Source organism: Mchenga conophoros, linkage group LG14, assembly GCF_057382185.1.
Source record: "Mchenga conophoros isolate Kocher_MC1m ecotype Shallow Benthic linkage group LG14, M_conophoros_male_GT1.1, whole genome shotgun sequence".
In the NCBI taxonomy this organism is placed as follows: Eukaryota; Metazoa; Chordata; class Actinopteri; order Cichliformes; family Cichlidae; genus Mchenga; species Mchenga conophoros.
This window is the reverse complement of record NC_140539.1, coordinates 35542135-35562176: the sequence shown is the minus strand read 5'-3', so window position 1 is coordinate 35562176 and position 20042 is coordinate 35542135. Positions and strand designations below refer to the sequence as shown.

Sequence of the window (20042 nt, the reverse complement as noted above, 5' to 3'; positions counted from 1 at the left end):
GGTTTTATTTGCAGTCGGAAAGAAGAAACCTGCACTAGTAGCTCAACAAAACCATATTATTACATCTGTGCTCTTTGTTTCTGTTTAGTACACCCCTTTTGTCTTCAAGCTTTCACTTTTAATTGTCACTCAGGCCATCCATTCACAAACTTCACTACAGAGATTATAAGCCACACATATTTAGATTTGTTTATCCGGCCTGTCATCAGGAAGCCCAGTCATCCTGCAGCTACAGTACAGCTATTGATTAGACACTACATTATACATTCAGAACACTGCAAACCTCAGCTTATTAGATTTGGACCTCTATACTACACTACATTAACATCTATTGCAGCAAGCTGAATGCCAGTACACCAAGACCTTTGTGTCTTACACTGAGACTGAGCGAGAGGGAGCTTTACATATGGCTATAATGGCTCGTCCATCTCAGTCGTCTCAGATTTTCTGACATTGACAGAAAGATGGAGGAAGAGGAGACGCAAGAATGGAGTCAGTGTGATTAAGAATTAGGACGTCTTTCTCTCTCCTGAGTCATTTTGAGGAGATGCCACCTGTCAAATGTTTAGAAATGAGAAAAGATGATTGTTTAAACGCAAATGTCTGGCATCTGATTACTGATGCTTCTACACTGACTATGGACATACCGAGGAGTCATGGCAACAAACAATATCATTTGGCAAAAGTATAACCAAAGAAGACAACAAATGCATTTTTTCTTCAGAAGAAGTCATATTTTAAGTTTATATTTGGGGATTCTGGCAAAAGACAAATTCTAAATAATACTTGGAAGGTCAGATTTTTGCCAAATAAACTTTAAATCTCACTCCACCTGAAAACAGTAATTGCATCATGTGTTAACCAGCCAGATGATACCTGTCGGACTGAAAAGCAGCTGCCCACGAGCACTTCAATCCTCCCTTTGTTTATTTTTGAAAGTTAAATCAGAGTATAAATGATATAACCAGAATAAAATCACTTGTGACAGATAGTTCGGTGCCCTTTTACTACTGTTTAAACAGCTAACAATAATAACCACAACTGTAGAAATGTATACAACAGTGAGCTGTGGCATTAAAACTACAGACAGGTGGAGTAAATAACACTGATTATCTGTCAAGTTCCTGATCTATGTTTTTGATTTTTATTATCATTCTCTCTCATGTTTCTTGTATTCATGTCCTTCTGGTGTGTCTTCCATGTTTCCTCGTCCAGTTTCATTTTGTGATTTTTCCCTCCCTTGCATGACTCGTGTGGCCTCTTATTCTTGTTCCACCTGTGTCAGGTTTCCCACTTTTAAACCTTTATCAGTTTGTGTGTCTAATCAGCTTCGTGTGTATTTGTAGTCGCGTCGTTCTCCCTGTCACATTGTTGCCGTGTGTTACTTGTACTTCTGTTTTCTGGGTTTCTGTTTCGGGATCTCCTACTAACAGCAGAGGTGCAGGTGGTTCCTTTTTACTGTCCGCTCTGATCACATCACTCATCCTTAATCTGATTCATATCAGATGGGTGTTGTGAATTACTTTACATGGGATGAATTTGTTTCCTCACTCTGTGCTCTTCATCTCTTATCCAACATTTTAAAAGGATTTAAGCATCCTAAATGATGGTGGACCTCAATCGATTTTCCAGGTCACAAAGCCGCAAAGGCAGACACGAGGAAGCAGAATTAGCAGAACGTAAAGCACCCAGAGTGAGTGAGAAGGGGAGGGATGGAGGGATGACCTTCACACATGAGCTCTACGAGGAGAGGAGGGAAGATGGGGAGAAGTAAGAGGGGACTGGGCAGCAGTTGCTTGGCAACCGTCGCCAGTACAGGAAAGAGGGGACGCATTGCTCCAGTTGCTGCTGGCGGCTTGACGTCACAGCAAGCTGACGAGGCACACAGTGCTTCGTGATGATCTGCTGGGTTATCCCACGTCACCCAGTCGCACATCCAAACTGAAGGAAGATCGATACTTTAGTCTTCATCGAGGTCTTTTCCCACACACACAGTCAAGTCCTGAGTTTTACAAAGATATAATCGCACGGTTTAGTGGTTAAAAACACTTCTAAACTGAAATGCATTGTGGGTGTGTTGCTAAAAGACACACAGAGCTGAGTAAACATCGTTTGACTCATAGAGTTTATTTTTAAAAGTCTTTTCGGGGCTTTTTTAGGCCTAGATTTACTGTCTAAGTGCAGCAAATTAGCAAAAAAGAAAAAAAGAGGATGGGATTGGTGAGCTTCTAACAATAAGTTAATTTATAAACACAGACTCAGCCAATTCATTTCACTAATGACCAATGCAATCTATCAGCAGCACAAATGATCAATTCAGACTTGATGAAGGAGCATCTAATCAGCCAATCAAATGATTACAGTGTAAATCCATGTTTAAACTGCGTGGACACTCAGATCAAGGCAGCTGATGGAAAATCAATATATTTATATTTTAAGGGCAAACTGTTCACTTTCAGGGAGCTGTCTGAGGTCTGAGCACGTCCTGATAACATCTCCCCCTGAAATATCAAATAAATCAAAATTCTGTGTTCTCCCATAAAAGGTTTTGAATAATCAGACCGCATCTTATCTTAAGGACCCAGCAGAGTAGTTTGCTCTCAGATGCTAGTTTAATTGTGGTTCACGTAATATTTAAAAGTAGAATGGGAGGCAGCGCCTTCAGCTTTCAGGCCAAACACCCTCTCTACTTTTAAGATTAGGCTTCAAACTTTTCTTTTCGATAAAGCATATAGTTACTGCTGGATCGGGTGACCCTGGATCCTGGGGGATTCCCATGATGCACATTTTTTCTCTGGCTCTCTTCCACAGCATGCCCCCCTCCCCTCACTGTCAGGCCCTGCCTGAGCATGGTTTTGCCGGAGGTTTCTTCCTGTTCAAAGGGAGTTTGTTCTTCCCACTGTCACTACATGCTTGCTCAGGGGTCATTTGATTGTTAGGATTTTCTCTGTAATAGTGTAGTGTCTTCAACTTTAAATAAAATGTTCCTTGAGGTGACTATTGTTGTAATTTGGTGCTATATGAATGTATTTATTTATTTATTTGTTATTTGTACGTTTATTTTGAACATCCATCCATCCATCCATCCATTTTCTTCCGCTTATCCGGGGCTGGGTCGCGGGGGCAGCAGCCCAAGCAGAGAAGCTCAGACCTCCCTCTCCCCAGCCACCTCCTCCAGCTTATCCGGGGGAACACCAAGGTGTTCCCAGGCCAGCCAAGAGATATAATCTCTCCAGCGTGTCCTGGGTCTGCCCCGGTGGGACATGCCCGGAAAACCTCGCCCATCCTTGTCAGATGCCCGAACCACCTCAACTGGCTCCTTTCGATGTGGAGGAGCAGCGGCTCTACTCTGAACCCCGCCCTATCTCTAAGGGAGAGGCCAGCCACCCTTCGGAGGAAGCCCATTTCCGTCGCTTGTATTCGCGATCTCTTTCTTTCTGTCACTACCCACAGCTCGTGGCCATAGGTGAGGGTAGGGGCGTAGAGCGACCGGTAAATTGAGAGCTTTGCTTTTACACTCAGCGCTCTCTTCACCACAACAGACCGATACAGCGTCCGCATCACTGCAGCCGCTGCACCAATCCGTCTGTCGATCTCCCGCTCCCTTCTCCCATCACAAGACCCCAAGATACTTAAACTCCTCCACTTGGGGCAGGAACTCGTCCCTAATCGGAGTGGGCACTCATGTTCATAATTTGAACATGTTAAAATATAACAACAACAACAACAACAGAGAAAAAAAGAGACCAACAGAGAAAAATAAATAAACAAATAAACAAAATGAATTGAACTGAATTGAATACTGCTTCTATTACAAGCACATATTCATATACTGTGTGTGTTCTTTCAGTCAGAAAACTGGCACTGTGCTTCTTTGGTGCAGCCCAGCTGAAGCTTTTAAATGCTAAAAGAGGTTCTTGCACCATCATAGAACATGTGTCATGGCATGCTTTGACCCTGATGGTAGCAGTAGGAATAAAAAAAGGAAAAAGAGCTGGAAACTTGGCTTTAACCTGCTTTATAGAGGCATGTCAATTTGAAACACGTGATGTAGAACTACCAAAGACTCTCTGCGGCATTTAAGGTGCACAGGTCAGATAACACGTTTTGGGCAGCATTTCAATCCCATGTTAACTGTGCCAACTGAAATACAGACACACACGGCTCCACAGATGGAAGCAACTTAAAAAAAAAAAAAAAAAAGGACACTGTACTTCAGTTCTCTATGACAAAAAAGGGGTGCATAAAATAAGTGCAAAAATAAGCTGCAGAGTCTCAGAGGACCCCACACAGAGACACAATGAGGACACAACCTACAGACTGTTTGGACAGGAAGTACTACAATGAGCTGGAGCACGAAAAGCTTCACGGCATTATAGCTCGTCTTTCCTAAGCTTTCAGCGTATCCTTCTATGCGTCTACTTCTTTGTCTGTTTAAATTGTTTTAAAAATTTCTTGCAAATGTTATTATTCTCTAGACCTTTTTATACAAAGAGAGAATAAAACCTTTCTGGGGGGCTATTTTGCATTGCTTTGACGGTAACTGAGCTGAGGGTATAAAGTGAAGGTGATGACATACAACAGCACTAATAAATTGTACCAGTTAGATGGCATGACTGATAAAGATTAGCCCGGGATGCCTCTAAAACAATATTTTTATTTCTAACACTTGTCAGGAGTGAGTACAAATCCTTATCAGCACTGCCATTTAAAAAAAACAAAGCCAAATACTGAATATTATCTTAAAAAAATGCAAGTTGCTAAGCAACAGCCACTGAGAAGTCTTGTGGGGTGAACATGGCTGCCACATATGACTTCAGAAGCTAAACCCTGTCTATCTGCCAAAAGCTAGACATCCTGGTGTGACTACAGTCTGCTCCTGAAGAGCAAGACTTGGGATACTAGTGCTGATCACGTTGGCATTACACATCACTATCCGACCTAAACTAACATTTCTGACACGTAAACACCTCTTTGAAGAAGCAAAGAAGTGACGATGAGCCAATGAAATGTTTCACACAGCAAAATTTAAGAAGTACAGAAACACAGCAAATGTCTACGGTCTGTTCACTGCAGTGTTTTGCAAGCACTTCTTATATATATAGGTCACACATTTCAACAGCGCTGTGTTTCGAAACACTTCAGGTAAACTACTCTTATATGCTCGCACTGGATTAAAGATGGGTTAAAAACAAAAAGCAGGAACACATGCTGGCTGTTAATGGCAAAAATACAGAAAAGAATTCATTCATATTATTATATTATATTTTTTCCAGCATGCTCAAAGTTGAATTCATTATATTTCTATTTCTATTTTACACTCTTAACCGTCCCGCTAATGAGAAACTGCCAGATTAACCATTGGACATGCTGGAAAGGACTGGAGAGGAGAGGAAAGAGGCTCATCCTGCAGTGTGAACAGGCTTCACAGATGTCTCGCCACACTTTTAATTTAGTTGCATGCTGTCCTGTTGGTCCTGTTTTAGCATATATTATCTTTTTTTTTAGTATATCTATCATTTGGATAGAGAAAATCTAATTTGTAAAATTCAAAGAGAGGAGATGCTGCGAGAGTCTGTAGCTCTCTAGGTTGTTTTGTGTCTCCCGGTGTCGTGTATTATTTGTCCTTACATGTCACTTTTGTGTGTATTTTTAAATCTGCAAAAATAAAACCAAACATGTAGGCTGTTATTGTTCATTACTGACAGCCGGACTACATATTTTCCTCTGAAGATGAAAGCAAAGAAATGCACTTAGCATTATTCTGATACTTCAGCTTGTGGGCGTTAAAACTGCAGAGGACGCTTTTATACATCAAAGTGGTAGCATATGTGGTGTGTCTTAACAACAGCAACATAAGCTACCTTTAAATTGTTTTCCAGTGTAGTCACAGTGTATTTTTTGTCTAATCATTATTTACACTGATTATTTATCCCAGATTGCGTTACAAACACTAACAAAAATACGCTCCATTAGTTTTTTTCCTCGAGGACCCTGGTTTAATATGTGATATCAACTCTAAAAGGTGAGTGACTGGGGCAGAAACATGGTCTCAATTCGCCACTTTTGCTTATTATCAAACAATTCAGAAACTCTCTGTTTCTCATCTGTCTCTTCATCATCTCCTTCTCCATCTGTAAGCATTGTGCAGTAACCTAAATCTACCCTCAGAGCATGTTCCCTAAATGCATGTGACCCCTAAATGTGCAACAGAAAGAGCTCTGTGGTCAGAACATGCAGTGCTGCACCCTCAACAGTGAAGCAGCCCGTGTTATGATATGTTAGGACTCTGCAACCTGGCTCATGTGTATTAGCATATACCAACCTCACAGTTCCCACTGTAGGAGAAGAAAGTAATCAGACAAAATGAGCAGCTTGAAGGACAGAAATATGTGCAGCTGCCTACGTTACCAGCCATCATCCGCTATCTTACATCGAGCTGATTGGACGAGGACACAGACATAATGTAAAATGGTAAATGGCCTGTATTTGTATAGCGCTTTACTAGTCCCTATGGACCCCAAAGCGCTTTACACGTTCAGTCATCCACCGATTCACACACTGGTGATGGCAAGCTACATTGTAGCCACAGCCACCCTGGGGTGCACTGACAGAGGCGAGGCTGCCGGACACTGGCGCCACCGGGCCCTCTGACCACCACCAGTAGGCAACGGGTGAAGTGTCTCGCCCAAGTGTCTCGCCCAAGGACACAACGACCGAGACTGTCCAAGCCGGGGCTCGAACCGGCAACCTTCCGATTACAAGACGAGCTACCAACTCTTGAGCCACGATCGCCCACATGAAACATGAAAGTCACACGACAGCAACAGCATTTTGTTTTTGAACGGTGACCTTTATGGTTGTGCAAATACTACTCATCCCTAACGCTGCGTAAATGCTTTGAGGCTGACTATTGGTTGCTTCTGGACATTCCAGGGCCTGGTTGCCTAGGTAACAATATAATGTATTTACAACTAGGTCATATGTCAATCCATGGTATTCTGTCCTTTCATTGGTGGTCGCTTCAAGTGCTCGCCTGAAAATTTATAAAAGTTTATCTCCGGCCCTTCCTACTTCATGTCGCTGGTGTTATTTCACCCGCAATTGGCGATTTTTATTTTGACAGTCAGTTACTTTTATTAGAGCCCATCCATCCATCTACTTTTGCTTATCCACTTTAGGGTCACAGGGGAGCTGGAGCCTATTCCAGCTGTCACAGGATGAGATGCGGGTAGATCCTGAAATCCTACTCACTATTCAGTAAGATAAGGCAGAGCTACAATTTCTCATATTTCATCAGGTGGAAATTTCAAATAATTTGCATTTTTGTTGGACAGTTATAAGACTAGTTGCCACTTAACTGTCTTTAAACAGATACTTAATCATTTCTGTTCTCGTCCCAACATATCAAGAATTTATGCTTTACAGTACAGTATGTGCACAAATATGAGTGTTGTGCCTTGATTCAGTTCCCTCTGCTTCCTGCAGGGGCGTTCACGTTTAGCCCTGCCCAGTATGACACTGCAGAGGATTGAGCCACTATGCCATGGTCAGTGGTGCCCCTTCATTGTGATGTGATATGACTGAACCACAATACACTCGGCATAGCCTTTTTCAGGTTTCAGTTATCAGCATAAGAGCTCAGACTGATGATAATAAATGTAGTGTCAATGTTGTCGCTTCACTAGAAATACTGTATCTCTCTGTATTTCCTCAGAGCAGATGCACTGCCAGGATTTGTTTATACCATACAGTCCATCAGATATAACTGCAGCCTGCTTACTAAACAGTTGCATGTTTCATTTTCTACAACAGCCCATATGGGTCCATCGATGTCCATGTGTCCTGTCAAATTTCTTTTGGCTGTCATTCTGCAGGGCCATCACATACAATATCTAATTTTCTACTGGCAAGCGCCGAACGCAACCATATACTTGCCCTGATGGTGTTAATAAGCCTCGGTAGATCAGAAGAGTATCAACTTCATCGCAATATCGACCATAATGGATTAAAATGATAATTTCCGGGCACAACAACCCGAAATTAGCATTTTGCATGAGTGATTTCTTTGTCTCAAAGTCACTGTTTTGTTTTGTTTTTTACATAGTGTTTAAACACAGCAGCTCAGCGGTTAGCACCACTGCCTGACAGCGAGCAGATCCTTGTTCCAGACCAGGCAGAGTTCTTCTGTGTGGCATTTGAATTTCTTCGTTTAATCTTCAAAAGTATGGGGAAAAATATGTGTCAGAGATGGTTTTACCTTGGCATTTAATAACACACTAGGTTAACGCTGACCAAAGATATTCCTTATTTCAAGGGTTTCACTTTCTGATTAAATAAAGGTTAAAATAAGAAAAAAGTCTGTGGTCAACATAAGCTGCAAAAACAAAAGTGTCATAACAAAGAAAAGTGTCCGCTGCTGGACTATTGTGGCACTTTGCAAACCAACTTTTCAACTATTCAGCACTCATCGTATGCAGAGTGTCATCATCTCTTTTTGAGGGATTGCATGGAGCATGTCCCCGTAGCCTCTGTGTTTATTGAGTTCGCACAAGCCCAATGCAAGCAGGCACCAATGCAGAACCACAAATTGTGCATGAGTATCATAAACATATTTTACACAGACGATAATCTCTCTGGCTTTTTATCAGAGATGACCAGAGAGATTCCATGTTGGCCGATAAACAAAAAAAGTCATGTCAGTTACTCATATTATTTTTAATTTATCAAGTTTATTGGTAATAATAATAAAAACAAAAAACATAAGAGCAACATAGTGCGATTAAACTGAAAGCTTTCTGTGGTATTACAGCATATTCCAGGATAAACATATGTCTTGAAGTATCACCTTCTTTACTCACAGAAGCACACAAAGTAGTCACAAGGAGCCACTAAACACAGTGATGCGATAGCGACTGCTAAATGATGCATGGACTACAGCTCTACTGACCAGTGCATCCAGATTTATGTCACTGCAGGCAATCAGAGCCCTTAACACAACCGCTCAAAGTCAAACATGTGCAACCTTGACATGCAGCCTGGGAAACACTGGCTAACCCAATTACATCCGCAGCTTTAGACGAGAGGCTGATGTGCTGTATAAATCTCCTTAATACGAAACAGATCGTATCAGGACAGCGAGCAGCACAGAGGGCTGCGGCGCTCCCCTGCCTATTTAAAAACCCCTCTGTAATACTTTCTGCCCTTGCCACAGGCTTCGTTACGCTTTGATTAAGTAAGTTTGTACTTGAGTGTTTAATACAAGGACTAATGCATGAATCAGTTTACAACAAATATGGCATTGAGGGTCATTTTTAATCTTCAAAATGATTCTAATGCATCTGAACCTTCTGCAAAATCCTTTAACGGGTGTTTTTAAAACAGAGATATATCACCAGCTAATACAAGACACACACACACACACACACACACACCTTTTCCTTTGTTCCCATATGTACAGCAGTCTTCATCTTTTGTTCCTAAAAGTTTTTTAAACCGGAGGCTCATTGGTAAAATTGCAAAGAGGCCTAGTTTTCACTTTCCAGAGCAACAAGCTACGTGACAGCAAACAAAACAAGAGCAATTTCCTGGGAATTAGTTCATTATGTCAACCACATTTCTATTATTTACTCATAATCTGAACCATTTTTTTGTTACGTTGGTATATAATTCTACTAAAAATGCCATTTTTATCAAATGTGCATGTTGTATCTGTTCCTGTGTTTAACTTAATCCGACCTACGTACAACAAGCCTGAATTTGGAACCCATCGTTTACATTTCAAAATTAAGATGGAGAGGGAATTTCAGGAACACTTCGAGACAGTTAATTCCTGAATAATTTTCCAAATAAAAATACACACGAAAGATGCCATATTCTGTAGTATAAACAACAGAAAACCATTGATGCCTAAAGAAATTTTAGAAACACAACTCTGTGTAAACATCTGCTTTTCCGGTGTTGCACTGAGAGCATTTGTTCTGCTCTGATGACGGCACGCATCGATGAACGAAAAACGCTCCAATCTTTTCAACTTTCTCACAATTTGCAACTTCCTGTATCCATTATTGTGTAGGTAAGTCATGCTGACTAGAGATTTGACCCTTCTGTCCACCTGCACAGAGATTAGCTGCTCAAACGCTTCCTGAGTAAGGTTTTGCATGTATGGGTAGATGGCTTTCATACATGACATTTGGATAGTATTACGACAATTATGGATACATGTATTGCCATTATTCATATTAAAGTCACACAAATTGTGAGAGAGTCACAAGAGAAAGAGCAAAAGTGCCCCAGGAGATGTTGCTAAGATATTCGAGGAACCCAAGAAAATCACAGGTGTTGTTACATCACTACATCAGTAGGTCAAAGTCCACATGAAATACTCTTTTGTCATTTACTCTGTGTCTATCTTGACTTAGGTCAAAGTCAGACTCTATGCCATAATATTTGCAGTAAATTTCAGAGTTGCACTATAAAAAAAAAATTGAATGGACAAAAAAACAAAACAAAAACAGAGTGACACTGTAAAAGGAAATGTGCCTGCGAGGCTACATCACTGGGACGGCCAGCTGCACTTACCTTTTCAATTTTGTCCAGCCATTCCTTATTCTGGGCCAACTCGGCCATAAAAGCCTGGTGCTTCAGCCATTTCTTATGAAGCTTCTGGGTCTCGTCTCGACTGCTGTCCCTCGCCATTAGCATCTTCTCATACACCCAATCCCCCAGCTGGGTGAGAGACACAGATACAGAAGGAGTTGTCAGTACAGGACAGTTACAGTAAATAACTGAGGAGCTGATGCTGCACAGAGGAATTCCTCACTTTAAAAGACGTGACCAGACCAAAGCATTCATCAGTAGGTATATATATTATTCTAATTCATGCATATATGATTCCATTAATTTGTTATGCAGAAAAACTGAATTATAAATAAGGTGCACTGTAACTAAACAAGGTCAAACACACACACATTAAAATTTAATGATGCACAGCAAGCACATGTAAGCAGACACACGTGTACCAACAAGCATGGCGGCAGGGATCTACATGTGCACAACCCCTCACAGACAGTATCCTCAGCTTCAACACACCCATGCAGAAATCACCCCCCTACACACGCACACCCCCGCTCTCCATCAAAGAGTAAAATGTGTACATTTTCCACACGGGGACCATCTGCGAGAGGCAAACGGTGAAAAAAAAAAAAAAAAAAAAAAGAGCCTCACGCCTGCGCTGAGAGCATCACCAAAATATTCAGGTCAGCATCGGCTCCCTCGTCTCTTCCTCATCAACATTCTCATTCCTGCGTGTAATATTTCCACCTGCACCGCCAGCCCCGCACCTAAACCAGATATGCAAATAGAATAACCAGTTTACCGGCAGTGTTTAAGATCAGCAGCCCACGGGGTTGTGGCAGCTGCAGGCAGCCGCTGGTATCCGCATCCTCGCTCGTCTGCTGTCACACGCATGCAAAGATGCTCTTCACCGCAGAGCCAGAAAGAAAAAAAGAAAAGAGAGGACGGAAAGAGTTGAGGGGTGCCTTCTGCAGAGCCAAATACCCTGGGCAGTGATGCAAAGGTGAAGGGAAAACGCCAGGCAGGAGGGTAAATAACAACAATCCTGGAGAGAAGAGACAGACTGGAGACTTCAAACTGAGGCTGCGCTACCCTCTCTTTCCTCTCGCTCTGTCTCTTTCTTGCACTCAAACAGGAGAGAGAGGAGGGGCGGGGGCAGAACAGTGACGAGGGAAAGAGTGAGGATGACTGAGAGAAGAAGAAAAAGAACCCCTCCTTCCCAAAACAATAAAATGGCAGGCAGCCGAGCCAGTACGCGGGCGCCCCTCCCCTTTCCTCACACCTTCAGCGAGCGGGCAGCTGAGTGAGCGAGTGAGCCAATCGGCTGGTTGGAGAAGAGATGAAGTGTATAAGGAGAGGAGAGGGAGGAGCTAAAGCCTGGGATTAGAATTTTTAGGGGGGCAGGGGGAGCAAAGCCTCCGGGCTCACCGGTCACGGCTAATGATGCCGAGCTGGGGAAGGCGGAGGGGCGGGTGTGGACTTGGTGCACGAAGATGGATGAATGAGAGGGGCTCAAAGCTTTAACTGATTGAAGCCCATCAGTGTGCATTAACAGCTGAGCTCACGACTCTTCTACAGCTGCTTTTGTTTCATCTTCTCCTCCCTCTCCATGTACATCACCTTCTTCTATCATCCCTCTCTTCCTCTCTGCAGCAGTCCCAGGCAGCTGCACTCTCTGTCTCCAGCTTGCCTGACACTGCTGCAGTGGTAAAGCACAGAGAACAGCGAGAGAGAAACAGCAAAGGGACACTAAAAAGAAGGGGGCTGATAATGGGCAGAGAGGTAGGGAACGACTGAATGATATATTTATATGTTTGACGGCTCTACTGCTCCCCTTTCCTTAAACAGGCCACGGTCAGATTTCAGTCCACTTTCCCTCAATCTGTCACATCATCCTTCACCTATCATCACACAGAACAGACAGGTAACAGGCCTCACATATTTGCACACATACATGAATTTGCAGACAGATGTGTGTGTGCCACTTACTTGCAAAGGTCATGGGTGCACACACACACACACACAGACACACACACAGCCTGCAACTATAGCGGTCATGGAGGGTCACAGGCTGATGCCTCTAGAGAGTGTAAATGAAATGAATGAGCAAGGAGGAGGAGAGCTTTTAGGTGCATTGGGGGAAGGATGAATGAACAGCTGACGTAAAAAGCAAAGAGAGGGACGGGGTGGGGCGTAATGGAAGAAAGAAGAGGGTCAAAGGAAGACTCAGAGTCATCATCATGCTATCAGGCTTCATCACTACTTCATCACTGTCCCCTAATTTTCCACTGATAGACATAAAAAAAATGTACATCAGGAAAGCCACCTTGGAAAACTGTGTGTGTGTGTTTAGGTTTTAAAGCAATGGACTTAAGGAGAATGTTTGGATAAAGACTAAAATTACATTTCTATACGTCACACTTTTTCACAAAACACAGGTGTAGCTATGCTGATGTGTGGTAGTGTCTGTGAAGAACCAAAGGCTCGAAGTATCGCTGTTTCTTTTTTCGCCCGCAGATGCTAAATGAAAGGTTATCAGCAGGATGAGCAACACCTGAGGCCCTTTAAAACTTTCCCAATCTCGCAGTCGGTCTCTCTAATGTGATGCCAGTGTCAATGCTGAGGACAAATTTAGAACCAGCTCCACGAATTTTCATCAACAAAGAACTGATAGTGATGTCAATAAGGCGTCACCACAACTTTACTGGAGCTGATGTTGGAACCATGTGACCATAGAAGTGTTTATAGGAGGGATTAATGCTAGAAGCTCTCCACTGACTGACCAATGCCGCTCAAAGATTCTGTCTGCCGTGATCTTCTTCCTTCTAAAGTTAATCCAGCTTCTGCAAGTAATCCTATGTATTTATTCAACTTGTAAAAATATAGTGTTTCTCATTAGACACCAATGCAGATCTGACTCTGCCCTGTCACAGCGTCAGCATAAACAGAGCTTTTGACACTCAGAGGTGTGATTCCTTTTCTGGGCTTGGCTACAGCTGTTGATGTCTTTTTTTGCACTCCAAATACACTGTCACACATTCTAATGTGCCGATTCCTACATGCAATTACAAAATGCATTGCATTGCCCACTTTGTTGATGGCAGAAGACAACAGTGTCATTAAATGAGAAGACCCAATGAGTTCAGGGCTAATGCTAGTTCACTGCAGATATTCTATGAAAGAGACCACAAAAGGCTCAAGATATCAGGAATATCAAACTCAGTACTTTTCCTCCTCAGCATGCAAAAAGTCATCCAATCTAAAAGCCTCTGTGACAAAGCAAAAGCACTGGCAGGCTTGAGGGCATTTACAGAGTAACTTAACATGTGCTACATCTATCTTTATAGATACCCACTATATTTAGCCTGTCAGCCTCTGGGCATACACCTGCTCTTTACTGAGAACAGTTCAGGAAGGGAATCCAGGTGAAAAGCCACTGCATGATCTGTAACTCAGTGTACTTCTTTGGTCCCCTTTTGTCCTGAAGACATTGTTGGACTGTGGAAAAAGTGGAAGAGACAGGCTGATGGGAAACTGTAAAGATGCAAGAGGAGAAAAATCAGCTTTGTTCTTTTCAGCTTTTTTTGGGCTGACGTTGACAACATGCAGCCACTATTTCCTGATACAGTGTCACATGTGCAAGTTCACTGAGGGGCCCACCATCACCACCCTGTAACACCATCTGTCCTGTAGCCCTGCTCCTTTCCATCTCCCCTTCATATGGATTGTCCAGGGTATTTCCAAAATATTCATCAGCCACAACCTCCTAGACTCTACAGGATATTTTAATAAATGCACAAACTTCTGCACCAAAAAAAAAAAAAAAAAAAAGAAGTATATCAATCCTTTAAAGAAATATATTTTTATACGGTCATTTCATGTTGAACTGCTCTGTCCACAAATAAAGTGGTACATGGCTTTGGGGCTGACAGTTGCTAGTAAGCACCTGGTATTATGGGTGATCCTATAAAGTGTTTACCAACCACTCCTAAATCAGTTAGTGGTTTTTTTTTACAAGTCGGAGCAAAAGAGAGGTACTTTGTTTAGTCTCTCACCTCAACGTTAGGTGAGAAGAAAGGAAGTGCTGAAATTCACAGATGGTGAAATAGGTAAAAGCACAAAGAACAAAATCCAGGAACACTCGCTAAAGATCCTGCGGTGCAAGTATGATCAAAGTGCTGAATACAGGGGTGTCCTTCATCTACCCCACCGACCAGACCGAAGCGTTCAGTATAAACTGTATATGTGATGCAATTTTGGATAAAACTATCGGATTTTGTTGTAAATGTGTCAGCCAGTGGATAGAGAGCAGCAGTGAGTAACAGGAAGCACGAACAGAAGAACACACCCTGCTAGCAGAGAGCTCAGGTTCCTACAGACTGACGCAGTGTCACTCATCCACTGTACACACACACACACACTTACGGACACACCGACACACACTCAGCCTCCTTTTGCATGCTGTGTTTCTAGAGATATGCATTCAACGCTTCATGTACACGCATAAACAAGTCGTTGACACACGCACACACGCACACTCATGTATACAGTGAGATACACTCTTCCTCCTTTGAATTAGTGATGAGGGACTGAGCTGCTGAATTATGCAGGAGGCACAAAGAGAGAAAGTTGCTGAAACTACACATGGTTTTGGCCCAGAAGGAGGTGACTCTGCTGGGTGAGAGAGCAAAAACTGCAGGGGCGAGCAGAGGGGAGCCGTGTGCAGCGTAAACACACACACACACACACACACACACACACACACACACACACACACACACACACACACACAGGCAGGAGGTGTGGACCATATCAATGATACTTTCCAACAATAGCAGTATGATTAAAGCGGGCATGCTCAGACTCCATTTGTATCTCCACTCACTGTTAGCATGTGTTTGCACAGCATAAAGCTGCACATAAAGGACATTTTGAGGAACATAACACCTCCCCCAAAAACAAAAATATTTCAATAATTCTTTTTAACCAGTTTTGCTAACCGAGGCTTCATTAGCTAGAGCATAAAATACATTTTTGGCTATGAAATGGTGTGAAATAGCAGGAGAACGCTTTGTTTTCTTTCATAACCCCTCGTCTTTACTGTATGACGGCCATGTGCATAGTCAGCCCCCAAAGGCCCATTCTGAGCCAGCAAAATCTCTGCAGTAACTTGAAGAGATGTTTACTTTTGAATCTAAAGAACAGGGAAGAAACTGATAAACAAACACAGATTTTTGGGGTTTTCCTCTCTATTAACGTAGGGCCTTATCATACAGTATTAAGCGCCTTGAGGAGACTGTTGTGATTTGGCGCTATATAAATAAAGCTGAATTAAATTGAACTGAATTTTTAGCCTTTTACCTCATGACAGTCCTGGAGAAACCTCTGAAGTTCCCACTGGTCATTCAGTTTTTCCAGCCACTGCTGGGCCAGCCCTCTGTTCTTGTTTCCCCTGAAAAAGCAAAGGAAAAGGAGACTTCAGTCAAAATAACTCTGATTTAATTTCAGTTGTTTAGATGTGTGTGTACATTAGAAGCATTAGGTATTTACATCAGATTTAGGCTTAGTGTTACGCATTATAAGAGTGGTTAACTGAGTATGTGCCCAACAATCTCTACGATTGCTGTCGATTATAGAATATTTCACAAGCGTGATCAGTATCAGAGAGACATGGTAATGTTGCTAAAAGAGATCCATGTTTACTGCTGTTAACTGTAGATAAAGTAAAATATAATCACTTTATTTCTAACAAAAGCTAATGCAGTAATTATTATGTGAGCTAAATAAAGTCCATAAATTGCACTGTGCTGTGTTCATTTGTCTGTCTCCAGCACAAAAACAACAACATATGCTTCTTCTCATTTCTATTGTGAGAATACACATAGAAATCTATAGCCACAAATAACCAGCCCCACCCCCCTCACACAACACGCTGCACAATCTCAGCTTTCACAGAGATTTCACGGACGGGTGTCAGTCCTAGACCAAACACACCACACTCTGCTTTCTGTCTTTTGTCTTGCTCTTGCTTTGATTTAAATCCTTTAGCTGCAATTATTCTTTGTATTATGTTAGCGCGGCAGTTTTTGCGCTACGGACCGGTTTATGTCCGACAATATTTTCACGGACCGGCCTTTAAGGTGTCACGGATAAGTACAACAAAATAAAACCAGTACCGGTACAAAAAAAAATAAGATCTATTCATAACAAACGGGAAGAGACCCAGGGAAACGAGTTAATGAGAAAAACAATTAAAAACAAAACAAACAAAAAAGATAAAAACCCTGAAAACCATAAATTTCACACCCGAGCCTCAACTCTCACGGCCCGGTACCGGTCCGTGGCCCGGGGGTTGGGGACCGCTGCTTTAGAACGTACAGCTGGGACTCCGTGTTTACTACAAGTAGCCTGAGGCCTCTTGACAAACAGCAGGTAACTTTTTCAAGTTACCAACTGCTTGAAGTGCTTTCCTGTTTATAATTTGAGATTACTGTTATATACACTATGTAAATATATAACCGGTATAGTTCAATAGAATAAAGCTACACACAAAAATCTTCCAACTTTCATTCATTCTAAATGTGTTCATAGACAGTGTTAGCTGCCAATGAGAGAATTTAAATGTTTTTATGCCTTTTTGATTAACATTAAACCTCAATAATGAAACTGAATCACTGATCATCACCGTCCTCTGTTTCAGAGCTTCTAGTTACAAACTGTCATCAAAAATGTACGGGAACAGTCCCATAAAAGTCTGAACACCTTCCTGATTTCAGTTCGGCTCTTCTCTTGCTCACGATCATCGTCCTGTACCTTTCTGTACCATTTTTCAACCCGGCTGCTATTTTTAGGTCACTGCTCCTGGAAGTACCAAACTCGTGTCACACTTCGGGTGAGTTGCAAGATCAGGATTGTACTCATATTTTTTTCACATTAATGAGATGTTGCAACCAGAATTTGTTCCCCAGGGTCAGACTGACCATGCACAGTTCCGCTGAGCGTGTCAAAACGATCGTGTCATCATGTGCTGGCACACCACGCACAGAAAGTTTTCTTAAGGTCAGTAGTTCTTAAGGTCCTTCTCCACGGCTCCCTCCTCCAGCTTTTTTGGAGGGATACTGAGGCGTTCCCATGCCATCTGGGTCTGCCCCAGGGCCTCCTACAAGCTGGACATGCCCTAACCACCTCAACTGGATCCTTCTGATGTGGAGAGGCACCAGCTACCTCTAAGGCTCATCTCCACTGCTTGTATCCATCAACTCTTTCAGTCTCTACCTATAACTCATGGCCATAGATGATGGTTGAATGTAGATTGACCAGTAAATCAGCAGCTTCCTACCAGCTGCATCACACTGAATGAGTTGAAGGTTTTTACTCAAAGGGAAATTTGGTCCAATTGAAATCAGATCAGGGCTTTGATTTTTTTAATAGACTCCTTTCTGTCGTTTATTTTAATCACACTTCATACTTCAGACTATTAGCACTTACATTTCTTTTCTCTATATTGTTTTGCATGTACAGCACGTGGTACCTGTTGGCAAGAGTGTCGATGCGCTCCTTAATGCGTTCAGAGTAGATGTTGTTCTGGCTGATCAGACTTTCTCCTGCCTCGATCACAGCTTTGATCCTGTGCAGGTTCAGCTCCATGGTGGTGGTGAAGTCCTTGTGTTTCTTTATAGCCGCTTCCACTGTTTCCACTGTGGTGGGCAGCTCCACGTGAGCGAGCGCAGACTCCTAGAAGATAAAGACAGGAGAAGTCACATGATTTCTTTTTTTTCTGGTTCAAGAACTAAAAGTTAAAGTGAAAGAGAACAATAAATGTGATTGATACGAGTTAATATTGTTATTTTCAAATACTGGATTGCCGTTATTTGAATCCACATTCAAGTGTACATCCTTTTAGATAGTCAGCTGATCATACATTATCCATGTTTATCAGAAGGCTATTTTTGAGGATATCTGCGTTAGTGGTATGGTAACATATATATGACCAATCACAGCTCTGATTGGTTAACTGATTTTATAAAGAAAGATAAGAGTAAGAATTCATCTCTTTGTAGAATTATGAAGCAATAACACAAAAATAGGCTGAGAGCAACACAGAAGTTGAGGTGTGTGCAAAAGGAAACACGCAGTAGTTCAGCAAGAGCCACATGAATGTGTGTGCGCTTGAAGTACTTTAATCAGTGAGACTGCAATGAAAAAAAGAACATGTTGGATTTACTTAACACAGTGGTTGCACACAGATGTTTCACTTTGGCAGCAACACAAACAACTGAGTTCAATCAACACAAGTTAGTCATATTTAATAAACTCTGTGCAATTTGTGTTGATAAAACGTGATTGAAACATGTTTAGATGAAGTAAGTTGAGCTCTTGGAATATTTTAATCCTTCACAATTTTCTCACTTTAATCCAACACTATTCAAGTTATTGAATACTCGGTCACTTAAATACTACACGTTATCTTCATATTACATAATGTTCAACAAAGTCTAAAGTGGTTAACATAACATTTTAATAGATTTACAGCAACTTCCACTTCATCCATCCTATTACCTTATCAAGGTTGGGCGGGCCTATCATAGATGTGATAGGGGTACACCCTGGACAGGTCGCCAGTCTATCATAGGGCTAATATGGGGCGATCGTGGCTCAAGAGTTGGGCGTTCGCCTTGTAATCTTGATTGTTGTGTCCTTGGGCAAGACACTGCCTACTCGTGGTGGTCAGAGGGCCCGGGGGCGCCAGTGTCCGGCAGCCTCGCCTCTGTCAGTGCGCCCCAGGGTGGCTGTGGCTACAATGTAGCTTGCCATCACCAGTGTGTGAATGTGTGTGTGAATGGGTGGATGACTGGATGTGTAAAGCGCTTTGGGGTCCTTAGGGACTAGTAAAGCGCTATACAAATACAGGCCATTTAATACATAGAGATCAGAGAGTACCCACTGCAAATTAAAAACCCAGGACCTTCTTGCTGTGAGGCAATAATGCTAACCACTGCGCCACAAAGCTGTCAATCTAGACTTAACAAAAGTAGGAAAGCTATGATTAAAAGGCTTGATGCTGAGTGTGTCTTGTCTGCCTTTTATCCAGGGATTTTCCTGTGGTCTGAAATCTCCTGTGATCTTGTGGATTTCATGAGTCAAGGCAACTAACCACTCTTACTAGATTGTATCATGTGATCTCGACAAGAACAAATCAAGTTGTTGAATTTCATACAGATCCCACATGATTTAATTACGTTCACCATAGAAACAGGAAATTATTTTGTTCAAATTACAAGTTAGACTTTTGTAAATGTAACAACCAATTTCCTTTTTTTGGGGGTGTGGACAACATGACTATAATAATAATAATAATAATAATAATAATAATAATGTGTAACCTATTTGAACCCAGGTAGCAAAGGCGTGAAGCAAAGATGGCAAGTGTATAAAAAAAAGAAGTTCACCTCTTTTCTCAAACATAT

General features: G+C 42.1%; 1 protein-coding gene across 4 annotated transcripts in view; it reads right to left on the bottom strand.

The window, feature by feature from the left end:
- sptbn4b (spectrin, beta, non-erythrocytic 4b) overlaps window positions 1-20042 on the bottom strand; it is a 102030-nt gene that overhangs the window by 36292 nt on the left and 45696 nt on the right. For all 4 annotated transcript variants that reach the window (XR_014888222.1, XM_085244188.1, XM_085244190.1 and 1 more), the window contains exons 23-25: window positions 18107-18309; window positions 15937-16027; window positions 10582-10728 (exon numbers count right to left, since the gene is read on the bottom strand). Coding sequence is in view for 3 of the 4 variants with exons in the window: in XM_085244188.1 (XP_085100314.1) it covers window positions 10582-10728; window positions 15937-16027; window positions 18107-18309 (441 nt within the window). In the remaining variant the exon portion in view is untranslated. The remainder of the gene's footprint in view (window positions 1-10581; window positions 10729-15936; window positions 16028-18106; window positions 18310-20042) is intronic.